The sequence below is a fragment of the Stegastes partitus genome, unplaced genomic scaffold (genome assembly GCF_000690725.1).
Source record: "Stegastes partitus isolate 25-593 unplaced genomic scaffold, Stegastes_partitus-1.0.2 Scaffold31, whole genome shotgun sequence".
NCBI lineage: Eukaryota > Metazoa > Chordata > Actinopteri > Pomacentridae > Stegastes > Stegastes partitus.
In genome coordinates, this window is record NW_007577762.1 from 55060 (window position 1) to 71836 (window position 16777).

General features: G+C 41.3%; 1 protein-coding gene across 1 annotated transcript in view; it reads right to left on the reverse strand.

Moving 5' to 3' along the window:
* Positions 1 to 16777, reverse strand: part of ddah1 (dimethylarginine dimethylaminohydrolase 1) — an 88897-nt gene that overhangs the window by 24782 nt on the left and 47338 nt on the right. The window contains exon 2 of the mRNA XM_008299563.1: positions 1342 to 1441. Coding sequence (XP_008297785.1) covers positions 1342 to 1441 — 100 coding nt within the window. The remainder of the gene's footprint in view (positions 1 to 1341; positions 1442 to 16777) is intronic.

Consider the following 16777-nt stretch of genomic DNA (forward strand, 5'->3'; position numbering starts at 1 on the left):
ATGTCTTAAAAGCTTGCCCTGCTGGAAATCAAGCTAAAAGCATCCCGGCTTGTCATATAATCAATCAATCAATCAATCAATCAAATACACTTTATTTATGTAGCACTTTCCACACAAGCAGAATGTAGCACAAAGTGCTTCATAAAATGAAAAAATAAAAAAAAATAAAAAGCTTGTCATAGTAATATTTATTTCCTGGTGACAGCTTGAGAAGCTGTGTTCTGTTGCTAACATATTGTGAATTGGTAGAAACATGCAGGAAAAATCGCTTGGTCTCCAACAGGCTCCATTTAGAGCACAAACTTGACAGTTTACTGGCTTTAAGAACAGAAACATGATCAGTATGTGGGTTGAACCATTGAGTGTTTTAATATTGAAGGGTATTATGAACATTGAAGTCTGTTGTAAGGGTTTTAGACTCTTGTTAAATACTAAATACAAATATTTCCTTCTTTAGTCTGAAATAAACTGCAAGAAACATAACTCATTTATTTAACCCAAATTGTATTTGAGACTTTACCTTGCAGTTCAGCACAATATAGTGTAGGAGAAAACACTTAAGGGTGAATTTATTAACAATATCATAAGATCTCTATACTTTGTACTTAACATCAGTTTCTACGTTTCCTGATATAGGCCACACTGTGCTCTCTAAAGCCACAGTAGATGCAAACCCAAAGTTCACACCTTCCTGGTTTCATCTATATGTTCCATTACGGCAAAACAGAATTTAAGTACCCTGGGGTGTTTGTAAAATGTTTTTTATTTTACGATGGCCCTTGGCCCTCCCTCTCTCATGAGCTCACCCCAGTAAAACTGTTTAGATATATTAGGATCTAGATTGGATTGGATGTATTGAATGGCTGTAATACCTTTTTAAGACATAATGTGCCTTGATGAGCTCATATTTAAGCCCAAAACTCACTAATGATTGCCCTGTAGTGGGACTAATAAACATATGAGGAAGGCTTCAGGCTGCTGTTTTGACTGGCAGGATCATGCAAAAGTGAAAGGTTGAGTCAGCGATTCTAATCAAGTACATCATTTGTCAAATTCAGTGAATATGTCTTCACAGTCCGCTTGCTGTCTGTTCTGTGTGGACCGTACATGGGAAATAAACAAAGGGACTCAGTCCACACAGTACGATCCCAGTGTCCTGTCCATGCTCATGCATGGTCATGGTCATGAACAGGACAAGGCGAAAGGGAGTGAAAAGATGGATCATTGAGAGAGAGAGGTCAACACGGCCATCTAAATAATGCTGTGTAACTAAACATCAATCCTTCTCCAGACTCCAACTGTAATGGGCGAGTCATCTAATAGAGTGACAGAGCAACCTACCGGTGAAAAGGACATCTCCTCCATCCAGTGTTGCATTCTCATCAGTCATTTCCACAATGTTGAGATTCAAATCCTTCAGAGCCCCTTTCATTAAGTCCGTCTGGAACAAACACAAGGACACAAGCAGAGATACACTTAAAACATCTGCTGGCATTGAACAAAACACTGGACTGTGATGACATACACTAAGCTACTTCAGCATTTCCTATCTTGAGGAATATGATGATATGGTCCACTTCTAATCAGACATGTGTAAACAAGATGATGAAAATCAGTTTGGGATCTTCACTGGATTTGTGTAAGGCATAGTCTTTAAGAGAACCCAGGTTCCTGAGATTGAGTGCAATGAAACAAAACCTTTTCTCTCCAAAAGGTTGCGATGACATCATTTCAATGAGGCATGAAATGATGTCATTTCGTAGGAAGTATGTTAAAACTTTTACAAGGCAGTGGCTGTGGAAAATAGGTACGCTGAAGGACCAACACAAACTCTGGAAATACCTCTTCCTGTCCTCCTGTTCTGGGTCATCTGCCTTCCATACATTTATAGGAAGTACGCTCAGGGATGGCTACAACCCAGATATTTCTAGCATATATTATGAAACGCATCCTCTTATGGAAAATTATGGGAAATCTACATTTCACATGCTTGTCCTCTCTGCTGAACTGGAAACCTGAGGAAAGAGCAGGTCTTTTTTTGGCCCAACTCGGGCTGGTCTGCTGTCCTGTCTGGCCGCCCAGTGCGATTTTACTGTCCTGTTTTTTGGGGTTCCTGCAGGAGTAGTTTCCAAGGCCAGTCATGTTAGCAAGAGCATCAGTGTTTCCACAAGCCCTATCTGACTATGACCTCAGCCTGCTCGGTGTGCTTTTTGGCAAACATAATGCTTCTGCTTCTCCTCATCTACGCACGACCGAACCATGAGGTCATCCAGGTAGACGCACTACCAGATAACACAGTGGAGGCCTGCACAAGCACAGATGATTGTAGAAATATACTTTCCTGTCATCTTCCCAAACATGTTTATGCACAGATACATACACAGTAGGACTGTTATTAAATAACAACTCTCTATTTTTTCTCACCGTTATTTAGATAATGGTTTCTTTAAATGGCCTCATGACCCATAACCAGAATGGCATCTTTCCAATCTATTCACTTCCCAGAAATAAGACAGTGGAATCCCGCAAAATAATCAAACTTTCCTCCTCCATGTTTCATCTTCACTGTAGGCGTTCTGCTCATCTTTCTGCTTCAGTAAACCAGGAAGAACACAGCGTCCTTCCAAGAAACTGGGTTCACAATTTAAAGTGGTTTCTTAAAAGCTTTGACAGTAACAGCGTGCAGCATATTAAGTATAGGTAGCAGCTAATCCTGCTCATTTTTTCTTTGTGCGTCGCCAAGCCACTCTCTGTTTTTTATTTACTTCGGTTTGCAGATATGTTGGGTGGGAAATAAAAGGTTGAGTCAGGTTTTGAGGAACGATCCAGATGGGTGAGAGAGAATTTACGCTTCTGATGTTTGTTCAAGTCACATGTTAAGATTTCTTTGTGTGTCACTGCAGTGGAATCTGAGCTGGTCTCAGAAAAGCGATTCCTGCACCATCACTGACTCATCATATGCGATGAAAGTAACCAGTCATGAAAGTCAAAGCAGACATTTTACAAAAAATCCTGTGTGCATGTCTGTGTCAGTGGGGTCAGGTCTGTACCACAAAGGTAAATAGCTGGGTCTGTTTATTGGACTTGTCAGACTTTTACCCACTGGGCCTCATTCATCAGCCAATGTTTCCCTCCTTACTCTCCTTATCTCTGGTCTTCACTATCATGATGGTCACCTTCACTGGAATCTGCTAAATTATATGAGGCAGCTCTTTACCTCAGCACTCTGGTATTTCCTCTGACATCACTGGAGGTGGTGTGACCCAAAGGGTGCTCAGGCTCCCCACAACCACCACATGAAACGTAACAACCCCCATGCAGAGGCGGCAGTATGGTATCTGCTCTGTCTGCTGTGTGGTACATTACTTAAGCTGTCTGACCCAAAAACTGCAGCACATATGTTTGAATGAGAACTTTAGCACAAATGGAAAATGAGACTTGAAAAAGTATCATGAATGAGTTCTACGTCATCACATTTTATTGCATGCTGTTGCCAAGATGTAGTATATACAGTTTACGAATAGTCACTCGCAATCAGATCGCAAACTACATACACAATGTTGTCTAGCACTTGAAGAGAGACAGTACAGGCGCAATATGAAGCTTCCCCAGCTGACTACTTCCAATACAGCAATGACTATTTCTAGGACAAGTGTTCCTAAATGTTATGTTTAAATATGCAGATGGGGTATTATACATATAAATGCTCTAATTTCCCTGAAGTTCCAGGTCAAAAATAAAGCCAAATACTGATACCTACAGAAAATACTTTCAACAGCCACAGAAAAAAAAAATGATATATATATATTCACCATGTTTTGGGGAATAAAAAGTTCTATAAACCAAGTCATGAATGATATAAGTCCCTTGGTAGAAACTCTCAGAATATAGAAATAAATACAAATAAAAGTGAAAAGTTTGGCATATGTAAGTCCTACTAAAGTGATTTATAGCTCAAATTATACAGAAAAAAATCATTTTTAGAACACATCCTTCACTGATATATATTGTAAAAATCTAAATTTGTATTGGAAAAACTGTTCATGATCAACATTTGAAACTAACAGAATTAAGACAATTTTGTTTTATATTTTAAACTTTCTGAAATGTGTTTAAACAGGCAAAGCAAAACAAATCATGATAAAAATGAATAACTAAGTGTGCATTTTAGATGTTTGCTTTTATACTTTTCTGAAAAGAAGAGACCTTACGGAAGTAAAACATCTCAAAACGGGATGTTTTGTCCGCTGTGTCTAAGCCTGAGCTGCTTCTAATTTATGCCTTAAACCTGCATACGACCGTGGAAGCCCAAATAGCTTGATTCTTCTCTGGCTGTCTGTGAAGTCAGGAGTGACACTGAGGATTTGGCTGTTTTATGGGTGTACAGTAAATTCGCTGAGGATCAGCTTCACTAAGCAGCAACCCGGTTTTGGGCCTGTGGCAACATTAAAATTGGACAGGTAAGCATGAGCTGTGCCGGATTTAATTCCTGGGTAGGGGCAGTACTTTATCTTGAGGGAATTGGTCAAGTTTACTCCTAAAACACACTGAAATCTGACGCATGCTCAACAGGGACTTAGTAGCATCACTCAGGTGCTGCACAGAAAAGGCCCAAAACTTGTTGTTGCATGTCATACCAAATGATGCTCAGGTGCCAAATGAAGTCCTTGGACTCTCCTGGTCCACTGGAGCAAATCTTGTTTATGCTACAAGTATCCATTTAAAAGAAAGACTACAGTGGCCATAAACCGATGCACCTGTTTAGCTACAAGCTCTCTGAGGGCTGTGGTGTTTAAACACTTCTCAGTTGGCAGCGAAAGATCTCACCTGAGCCAAGAAACCCATCTTGACACCATCACACCTCTACCTGTCTCCGTTCTTTATCTTGTTTATGGCATGTTTTGAGAGTTGCTATCAACATGTTGCAGCAGATTCATTTCGATAAATAACCTTTACTTGTGCAAAGGCAGGAGTATAATGTGACTTGTTTTTTTCCCTGCTGTCACACATCTACTTCCAGGACCAATGAGGTTTTTGTTCTGGCACGCAAATTTCTGTCCGTAAGACGACAGCCGATAGCGCGATGTTCCAAGAGAATTTATGAGGTGTCAAAACTAAGATCACACATCTTGCACAATGTAACATGACATCAAGCCATCAAACAGTGCCTCAGCCTCTTAACCCTGTTTGTTTGCTGCTCTGCACCGGAGTCACAGCCGAGTTATTCCCTGTCAGTCAAAGAGACATAAACAAGTGTGCTTCAGTTATTAACTGGCCAATGGAAATAACTGACATTTAATTATCTGTTCTTTTTCTTCTGCCATCGTCAACATTATCAGTCTAATTAAATGAAAAGTTCTTTATGAGTTTTGCTACAGTTTGTGGCAGAATGTTAGCAGAGCTTTAATCATGATTGACAAAGTCCTGTTCGCTGCTGCAAGGTTGGAAAACAATTAGCATGCCGCTGCAGGTCCTAAGCTGCTCCTCACAAAAACACCGCCAATTAGACCACAACAAACCTCAAGTTAACATTTTATTTCTTTAGCGATATGTCTTTACGAGCTTGTGGAAGTTCTGGTGTTCATTACTACAAACGGTGGCTTCCAACGGAGGTCTGTACAGTTCAGTGTCAGGCCAAGGGTACTTTTCTGCAGTAACACTCAGTTATCATCAGAAGAACACTGGCAGCCATTAAAGGAACAACATACATTTTGTGCTTATTTGTTTTACTGTCAACACACAGATGAGAAGATGGATATTGCAGCCCATACAGTATACAGCAACTGCATTACTTTCAAGTTGAACAGGAGCATTATTGCACTCATATCAATGGAAAAACTATAGCTTTTGGTTCACTTTTTTTGAAAATACAGGCACCACAGTCGTTACTGAGATTCAAGTCTTCATATATCCACTGTTTTTTTTTTATTTAAAAAAACAAAAATTCAGACTTAATCCTCCTCAGTATGGAGGACACCAGTGTTTTGTGGAGAGATGTGCTGCCAATCTTTAGAGACATTTTTTTCAGCTGCTCTTTGCGGAAGGGGTTGTGTTGCTTGACCTTTCTCTTTAAAAAAAACAAACAAAAAAAACAAGGTGCTCTGTTGGACTCAAATCAGGCGACACACTTGGCCAGATCATAGTTTTCACTTTTTTCTTCTTGAGAAACTCTGGTGTGATTTTGGCAGTGTCCTGTGGATCATAATCATGCTGGAACATTCCTCTTCTGCCAAGCCTCTTGCAGACTGGGAGTCATCTTGTCAGCTAGTATTTTGGTATAGTCACAGACTTTAATAGTGGCATCCATAAATGTCATCTCCTCAACCCTTTTTTGCGCTCATGCAGCCTCGTATTATCGCACTTTCACCACTGTGCTTCACTGTCAGGACTATGCATTCACTCTCTCCTGAATCAGCCCCTGTGGATCTGATTCATGTTGGCGTGGCCATGCCTCCTGATTACTGCTGCAACTGTATTTCGACTGATTTGTAGTTGGCCATTGAGCTTTCTGTATCCTTTTCCATATTTGTGAAGTCTCACAATCAGTTTTTTCAATTAAAAAAAAAAAGAAGCTGATTGTGACTTGATTTTCAGTCGATGCTGAGGGTGTACTCGATTTGTTTTTCAGTGATCACAGGTTTTATATCATGTGTCAGTGATCACAGGTTTATTCATGTTTGTTGCATTTTTAATATAGTCTGCTAAAGTATTTGTATTTGATTGTTTATAAGAGAAAATACTTTCACGAACCTTCACTAACCTTAGAAATAATGCAGTTATTGACAAGAATATAATTTTGTTGGCATTTGAGTGATATTGCAACTGTACTCACAGTTGAAGTGTGTATTAAAATGTACTCACTTTTGTTGTGTACTGTATTTTCATATTGACCAGCCTGGCACTCTGTTCAAAATGTAAAATCTTTTCTGTACCGGTACCCCAAGGGTGGCTCACTCATTATTTTCTTAAATGTTGCTGGTTTAATCCATATTTTAAAAAGTGCAATGTACAAAAATTGACAGGTTTTGTTTTTTCATGAGGTGATCAACATGCAGTCAGCACATAAAGCTGTGTAAAGTCAATGAAATGCCATCTAATGTGGAAATGAATAAACCCTAAAGGTGCTGATAGGTGTTTTTTGTTGCTGTACATCTCATTTAACTGCAACATTTGCCAAAATGTTGAACTATTTTTTGAACAAGTGCCAACACTTAAAGCAGCACACGATGACTTTTGACCAAATTTGAGGCTCTGTTTATACCCTTGTTCAAGTATCTTTCACTCTCCTCTCTCGCCCTTTTTCTTATCCTCGCCTTCTTCACTCTCTCTTTCGTTCTTTTGTCCCTCGCATTCCCTCTATTCTCCTTAGACCCTCGTGGCAGGGTCAAGAATGCTCCTACAGTGACTTCTCATGCAGAGTGGCCTATTATCTCTCACTGTGAGGGACATCCAATACCCAGCCCTGCGTAGGTGCCAACTCACTTTGCCAGTCCTCCTCCTCTCCCTCCCTCCAGCCATCCAGTGCTCCTTCTTCTCTCCTCTCTCCTCTTTTTTCCTTGAGTGCTTGGCCAGGCGACATGCTGTTAGCCAGCACCCTGCTTTGAATGAAAAAGGCCTTTTAAAATTCATTAGAGTCTGAAGGCTCTGAGGGCCAGTCGGTCTGCCTGCCACATTCCTGCCGTTCCAGCACAGGACAGGGGAGACAGAGCAGAGAGAACAACCTTTTATTTGGAGCTTTTTATGGACCAACTCTCCCTTCTCTCGCCCCTGGTACCCGTGGATATCGCATTCTGCTAAAAAGGACCATCAGTCTGATAGAGCACGGTGCATTTGGAAAGGGAATAGAGTACACAACAATGGCATTCCTGAGGGTCATCCTAGCCTCCCTACACCAGGCAACAGAGTCCCACGCTCCAGTATAATGGGGATACAGCATTCCTCTGAGCCTTACACACAAGGAGGTTAACCGCTTTGAATGACAGTTAACTGCCATGGTTTGTCAATTTATAAAAGTACATGAAAAAAAAAAGTGTCACATAATGCCAGATAGTTTGTGGTTTGGCAACGAATGACTGGTTTTCTAACATCTTGGCTCAAATGACTTTGTCTGGTTTTACAGATTCATTTAAGCAGTTTGAAATTGGACAAAACGGGCAATGGGCAAAAGCAGCACACCAAACTGCATTCGCTTATTTTTGGCTACTTGGGGGCAGCACAGAAAGCTGGAAATACTACACTCCCGTATTATCAATTTATAAAGTTGACATGGCAATTGTGTTAGCAACAAGTAACGACCTCTGGAACTAAAAACTTAGGACAATGTAGAGGTGCCACAAACTGCAGTTCCTCAAATGGCCACTTGAGGCTGGTTCCAAAATATTGTAAAATCTCATAGCCCCCATGACAAATTGTCCTACTTTACAGCAAAAATAAACATGTTTACAGCTGGGTACAAAAATCAGTTTTAGTCTCTATAGCTAATTTAACCAATCAGGACAACTGAACAGGGGTGAATTTTTATATAACTCTTCCATGTAAATTGTATTTTAGCTTAAAGCGGCAACCCTGAGTGACAGGTGGGAGCCATCATAGGACCGTCATGACTCAGAGATGTTTACATGAATAAAAATAAAGAAGAATAAAGAAGTGATCTCAGCTTAATACACTTAAAGAAAGCAAAAAATATCCAGAGGCACATAGAGGACGACCAGGGGGAAACTGCTATTAAAGGTTCAGAGTGAGTATCACCACCCTGGGACCCCTCACTTGCCTCTGTGTTTGTGGGTCCTCAAAGGAGGCCAATGGGTGTGCAGCGTTTAGGTGGAAGTGATGGAGGACACAGTTTTGCGGGTGTTTTTTGGCCATGATGCCTGTCTTGTAAGGACGATCACTGGTCCCTGCCAACCAACGCCTCAACCAGGGGAGGTCTGCGTGGGCAGACGGGGGTGATGAGAGGTCCAGGCAGTGACAGATTAGCGTGCCTTGGGAGACCTTCATGGAATTGATGGAGTGATCAAAAGAGTACAAAGGACACTACCAAAGCATATGATAGGCTGGTATGAGTCAGAGAGGGAGCATGCTTGGGTTTTGTTCGTGTAATCAAACTCTGCATTTTCTTTCATGGCATCTGATGCATCAAACAATTGTCTTTCAACAGCGCATAACAGTATCCTTTTATCGCCCAGGCCAAAATATATTCTTTTTGTTTTTTTAAGCTTTGCTTTGTCTTCACATCCTCCTGCAAGAAATAGCTGGCTCTTTAATAGGCAAGTGCCCCAGCTCCACTGAAAGCAGCTGCCTGCTGGAAAGTGGGCTAATGAGAGCTGTGAGTAGACCAAAACCATAAAGTTGCAAGAAAAAGTTGTGACACATAAACAAAGAGTTTAAAGACACTAAAATGTTCCATAGAGCTGAGGGAATCTGCACAGTCAGATGATCACAAAGTAATTTGATCCACAACATAAACAGAATGACTAGTGCAGCTTTAAGGCTTCTTTTAGAACCAGGAAGAACGTAATTAAAAGCATAATAAACAAGCAGTCAGAAGTTGCGGTCTCAGAATCAAAGAGCTGTGTGCAGAAACAAAGAAAGAGAAAAGTGATTTGCTTGTATTGACATATGGACACAAGTCTGAACAGTGAGCCTTGTGCGTCATAGCTGAAGCTTTGGCTGGACATCCGGGACACAGATGATGATCGGAACAGATAGCAGAGGCCTAATGCAGAGGAAAGAAAGTTCAAAGACCAGTGGTGTACAAAATGGGAATAATGACCGCATTTCAGGGCAATCTACCAAGTGGAATTTAAAATGAATGTACAGATCTCATTAGTTATGCAACAACTAAATGGATAAGGTTATCTGAACCTCTCAGGTATTAAGTCTCTGACGTCATGTAAGAAACAGAAAGATGATTCCCTTTGTTTGCTGAGAGAAGCAAGTGTGATTAAATGGCTCCATTATAGATTTGCAGTTTCTCTGAATGCTTCTTTAGAAAGAGCGGCAGAACGCTTGTGAATAAATGGCTTCCATTAGGAGGAACATCGACAGAAGCTGTAATGTGGTTCATACGGGGCTATTGTTAACATTCATACGACTCTTACACTCCACTGCACACACACATGTGAACAAACAGGCACACACGTTTAGCACATTCAGGAGGCATGCAGAAAAAATATTGATATGAATGTGTGAAATTTTGACATCGCAAATCCGATTTAATGATTTTTTCCCCCTCCACTCTCTCTCTTGTGGGAACTACGATCACAAAGGACGCACAAAGCACTCATACATGAGTTACACAGGTTGCTGCGTACATGGAAAAAACAACCCAGTTTGATGCTGTCATGGTGGTCAAATGGTACATTCCTAAAGGCAGCGAGGACCGAGGGTTTGCACTGTCACAGCCTGGAACGATAGCATGAAATGACAACAACTCATTTAGCAGCAGTCAAGAGAAAACAAACCCTCCACGGCCTGTCCGTGCGTTATCCAAACAAATCCTCGGTGTATGTTGGAACATACCTGTGGTTAACCAAGTCATGACATCCCCCCCCCTCCCCCTCTTTTGCAATCCCCCCATCAGCTTTAGGATTACATAAATGTTGAGAAGTAGGTCAATGTGAAGGCGTGCACAGTTAACAGTAGCAGATCTGGAGACCCGCGTACCACATCAACCACAGGGATCTGGCAGCCTGCCTTAGTAAAAGAGCTGTTTCAGCCAAACCTGCTGTACTGTCAGACCACTTTCACTTGGGGCTCCCAGGATATCAGGGCTCCAAGGAGGAAAATGCCACACTGTAAGGCCTGCACGGACACATTTGCAGCCATCTGAATGGTGGGAGACAGAGGCAGGGCCAGAATAACACAAACCATTTGAAAGGAGAGCAAGTAAAAGTGCAGGGAATTATGTCTGATTGTTAAATGGGATGTCTTCAGCTTTGTAGAAGCATGTGGTGTGTGTGAAAAATAATTACATTTCAGAGAGCTGAGAGAGGCTGCTGTACTCCTCATATAATTACACATAAAAGGTGGAAAGACTGCCTGACTAGAGACTCATTCAGCAGAAATAAAGGCTTCTCTGTAATTGGTTTTCTATTAATGCTCTTCATTATCTATGCTGTTTATTATTTTTAGATAGAAAACCCAAATTGAAAAAGAATAGTAAAATTACATCCCATTATGAACTTTTTAGTGTCTCAATTAGAGTCCCCCTGATCACACAAAACAGTGTCTTCCGAGAAATAGAAGTACTTAATCCCATTTGTATTAAGCTTTAAGCGAAGGTTATTAATGAAAACAACCCCTCTATCTGCCATTATGAGACTGATCAAGGATCCTTTTTTTTTTTCATCTGAATTCTTAAGCTGAGACGACTATAAAATCTCTTAAACATCCTCAAAGATTTGTGCTGTGTTACTGATAAGTATTGTTCCTGGACATGATTACAGATTAAGGAGTTCCTCTGTTGAATAAAGCTCGTAGAATCACTCTTAGATAACACTCTTAACCCCAGAGATTATGTGCTATCAGGAAAAGGGGGGAAATGTACTGTACATTTCTGGGCGAGACAGCAAATACACCAGAGGAATTAAAAGTCTGTCGAATATGTAGTTCAAGAAAAGTCAAATGCGAAAAGGAAATGTTGAGAAACTTCATCCACAAAGAAGGGCCGACTTAATTAACATTTTGTACCATGACACCTTGCTGGTTACAGTGCACGCTCACACAGATAGGAGACCGAGGCAGAGCTGAGCACTACAAAAATAAACAGAAATATGAGTCTGTTTGACAAGTCCAGTGTCTGTCCCAGAGCAAATAAAGTGCTCAGTCCAATCAGCAGGGCTGCAAAGAATGTGTCTGCTGCCTACCTCTCACTGTGATGGCTCCACAAATACAGGAGAGCTGCAGGCTAGGAACTGTTGGAAAGCAGAAAGATGGAGGCAGCTGGTTACGAATAGACGTGAGCCTCCATCGTGGGGAAAAACAGGGTGGTGGTGGTGGTGGGGGCTTCGGTAAATACATCTCCACTTGGCACAGAGTCCTCCATGTTTATTGGGTTTGACCCCCACAGATTGGACCTCTATACCCAAACAAGGGGGAAAAGCCAATAAACACACCTACCTCATGGAGAAATACATTTCACCCCCTTGCCTGCATGGCTACACCGGTCTGATAAAACAATATCTTATCAAAAAAAAACAATAACGCAGCACTACATAAAATGTAGCTACCACAGAGGGGAAGATTTATTACACATCACATGCACAACCAAAAAAATTCACACTGAACTGCTGTTTTTGGAAGAAATAATCTGGCAACTTCTGCAAGCGCAGCTGGAACGCAGGCTGGTCAGACGTCAGCAATGGCTGTTTGTACTCAAGAGGAACAGCATGCGCGCCCTCCGGGTCACTCTGCGCTATACCACAGACAAGCTCGCCAATAAACTGCTTTTTACAACCAAGATTTCCTGTGCTGAATGACATCAATTGGAAAATAGTGAAATATGTAAAGATAGGAGGTGTAACGTAAGCACTGTGAGCGTTAGCTCGGTTAAAGGTCGTTCCACTCTCCCGCGACATTTTAAGCAGGACTATAAAGCTCCTCTGCTTTTCTCTGATAAAGTGAGATTTACTCTTAAGCATTTACACCCAATACCAAGTCAGTGGAAATATTTCAACATTATAGCCGTGGCAGGGTAACATATAGCCATCCTCACTGAGAATGTACAGAGAACAGAAGCTGTATGGCCTTTCTTCCTCCTTTCTTTTTTTTCCTCAAGGGAAACCTGAGTGGGAAACCCTACTCGCTGTCACCTTTGGCCTACCTGGGCTGACAGACATGGGACCACCCACATCTCCCGTAAAGTGGGAGTTCAAGGTGAGCACATTGTGTCAATTCCTCCGTGTGCTACAGTGTGACTATAAACTCTGTGTGTGTGCACAGGGCCATATAAGCCTGAAGCGTCCATGCGACTTAAAGGACAATTCTAGAAGCCTCGCACGTTTGAGCACATCTACTACGGATCACTTACAGCATACTTTACAGATATAGCACCACTAACGCTGAAGACCATGCAAACCATGTTGAATGTACTTCACGGCCATTCAAGCTATCCATTGGTTTCAATTCATTTCTTCATAATATAAAAATAAATGAGCTGAAAGTGATGGCTTGTGTAATCCATCAACCTAAGCATCATGTTCATCTTTCTTTTTGTTCAAATAATGCCCCAATTATTAAGTAGAGCCTGACTGACACTGGATTTTGGAGGATTATGCCATTTCTTCAGCTCGATTTTTAGCGAATAAAAGATTCTAGTGTCAGTATGTCAGTCAAACTAGTGACCTGCCCAGGATGTACCCTGCCTTCACCATAGGTCAGCTCCGACCCTACAGCGGATAAAGCGATGTATAGAATACCAATGGATGAATATATCAGTCATTAGGTATTATTAACCTTTCAGCAATGTATTTTACAGACTAGTTAGCAAGTTACTGTTATGACACTGCTTGACTCCACAACAGCGCCTCCTCTGCTACATACATACTCTACTACATGTGCTTCAGATGATGCTTAAAGTATTGTAAACAATGGAGTCGGGGCTGCTCTGCTGGACAAACAATGACATCATTTCCAGATACCCTAAGCATCTTTCTCTGCATCATGTTCTGCGAATAAAGTTTTCATACTTACACATATGTGTTTCGGCCGATAATATTGGCTGACTGATATATCTGTTGGGCTCTTGTATTAACTAATGAGTTTCAGCATTTTCAGTCAAACACCAGTCAAAAGATTTTCATGCTGTATACATATAAAACAAGGGATGTCAGGAAAGGAAGTAAAAAAAAAAAAAAAAAGATTTATAGTTTGAGGACGTTTTTACCTAACTGAGTGCAATGAGAGTTTGTATTATTTGTTGTTAAGAGCAACATTTCTCCCCAGAAACCCCACCGAGGTTACTGCAGGTGATCCTTAGACCTCACTGTTTTCATTAGATTACATTTTTTAAAAAGAAGCAGCTCTTGTGAAAGCTGTTGACATGTTCATTGGATTATCCTGAGCAAAGGGGACACATCTCTGGAAAAAAACAAGCTTCTGCTGCATTTTTCAAATGTCATTTTATAATATTGTGGAGCCCACAAGCAAATTCCATTCTCGTCTATTGTATTAGAGTGGCGACACAAACCTCAGACGGGAATACCAGACCAGAGAAAATAAAACCGTAACTATCTAAATGACTTAAATCCACTACAGTCAGTTTCAATTATATAGCCCAGAATCACTAAATTGCTACACAGGGCTTTACAATCTGTACAACAACATCCTCTCGAATGGGATAAGGCACGGCTCCAGAGGGAGAAGTGAGAAAATCTGCAAAAGAGTTTGGGAGAAACAAAACATTGAGGAGCAAAAACTTGCAGACACAGTGGTGTGGAAGCAACTGTGAGATTTCTAGAAGCTCTTGTTGAACATTTAAATCAGACAGTCCTGAATGGCATTCGGAAACAATGAACTGATGTATTATGGTAATGTGCTTCAGTAGACATGTGCAAGGGAGGTTTTATGGAAGTACATATGGTCGAGGACCAAAAGTTGAATGGAAATTGGAATGTCTGACAACTGTCACCAGGAGTCATTTCCCATAACCTGTCAGGCTTTCCGAGGGCTGCGGTTAACCCACGCTTATTACCCTTACAGAATAAAAACTTGGCGTCCGTCTCACGTGTACCAAAGATGATTCAATTGAGATGATTTGAGTAGGAATCCCCATTGTGTTTGTTTTAGTTCCATGGGTTGAGGCTGCTGGAAAGCCAAAGTAAAAATACCCAGAGCTCCCACATATTTAAGCTGTTTCAACATTTGTGAGGCCCAAGGTGTGCCACAGAACGGAATGTCCGACCAAACACACTCCGCGAACGTTTGTCTGGATTTATGTGGCCCGGAGCCTGACCTACCATGGCCTTTTCTAGCGGGGGAAAAATATGTTTGGTGCATTGGGAGCTACGTGAAGGGTCAAGAAAAGAGGCGGAGAGTTTGGGTGAGTCACGTTGACATGAAGTTCTTGTTGAAGGCATCCCCCTCTCTTTCTCTCTCTCTCTCTCTCTCTCTCTCTTCCTCCCACACAGGGAGTCCTCTTAGTGTATGGTGCTGAGACAGAGAGGAAGTCCTTGCTAAAAGGTCAGGAAAGCCTCAGAAGTGAGGAGGGAGGATAAGAAAAGTCAGAGAATTTGAACCTCGCTGGATATGTGAAATACGACTATCAAGAGCTGTTCCCTCTGAGTTCCTGCCCACCATGTGCTCTGTTGCTGTTAGTTTTTGTTAATCATATTGATGTTCCACATATCTGCAAAAGAGCAAACCAGAATCTGGCTGTGAGCTTATACAACTACAGTATCTGACTGGGTTTTGAAGCCACACATGCTGTCTAGATTGTAAGAAAATCTGTTGATGTATTTTCATATCTGCATTCTTTTCATTGTTGAGGTGTTCCAGCGGTTGTTCCTCTTTGCTCTGTCCAGGATACTAAAAAGAGCCTGGAAACACAGTGCGTTCTGCTGAAAGAAAACACCATCATACCACACAGTTACACCCACACTTTCCAAAGAATGCAATGGATGTGATCCCAAAGGGGAAAAAACGACAGTTTGCCAGGCAAAGTATAGACTAACTGCCCATTATGAGGGATTTCCCAAAACAGCCATGTGAAGTTAGATGTATGGGAGGGGCTGGTATGGAAAAATGAGGAAAAGGAGTATGTGTTTTAATCTTGAAAGGGAAAAAACAAGATGGGCCAAAAGGTTTCCCATAAATGTTAATGAAGGGCTTTCCCAGAAAGGTTTTTTTTCCTCCTTGCAGCATGAAACAAGAGGTCAGGTGCTAATGTTAACCAGCAGGGCTGGATCCAGAGATCTGCCTTTCAAGTATAATAGAAGAAAACCATGTGGAATTAACCACACTGGAGGGATTTAGCAGTGAGGTAGCTAACTTTGCATGATGATGTGTTAAAAGAACTGAGCAGGCCTTTGCCACAGAAGCACACAAATCTGAGAAAAGCCAAGGCAGCTGAAATCATTTTTTACTTTTAGAAATAGCATCATTTGCACACAGGTACACTCTGTTAAGCCTTGGGTATGTTTCCAGACAGCCGTTACTGTGGCTGCACTGCAGCTTCACACCAACTATTGAGAAGGTTAGTATGCTGGTTAGTTGCACATTAACTAACATGTTCTTTGATGGCACACCACATAGTTGCCAGGATTTGCTGGTATCTTGACTGCTCCTGGCTTGCTGATACAAACTGATATCTGCTTGTCAAAAACAACTTTCCTGTAACCCAGAACTGCTGAGTCAATCCTGGTTCAGTTTTTGTCAGAGTCAATAACTACTTTAAAAGTTACTTTAGAGGCAATTAAGCACAACAGAAGTGCAGACCCAGTGAAGAGAGAGCAACTTCAGCTGTCCCTGCTGTCAGGACAAAGGTACCACAGATCATTGCTTTCACAAAGTGCCACAGGCTAAATCCAACAAATCAGCTGTGTAGTGAGAAACCTGTTAAATTGCCTCAATGTACCTGCACTCACACATCTGATCTGGTATGAGAGCAAAAACCTCATGTGTTTATGTCTAGTCATCTCATTGTGTGAGCAGCAACAGCTATGAATAAGATTGTTTTTTGAGAGTAAGAAGTAAGTAGGAACCAAATCAGAAACTGTATGATTGACATAAATGACTAACACATGAAATCCGTTGTGGTGACAAGTTTAACATTTGCTTA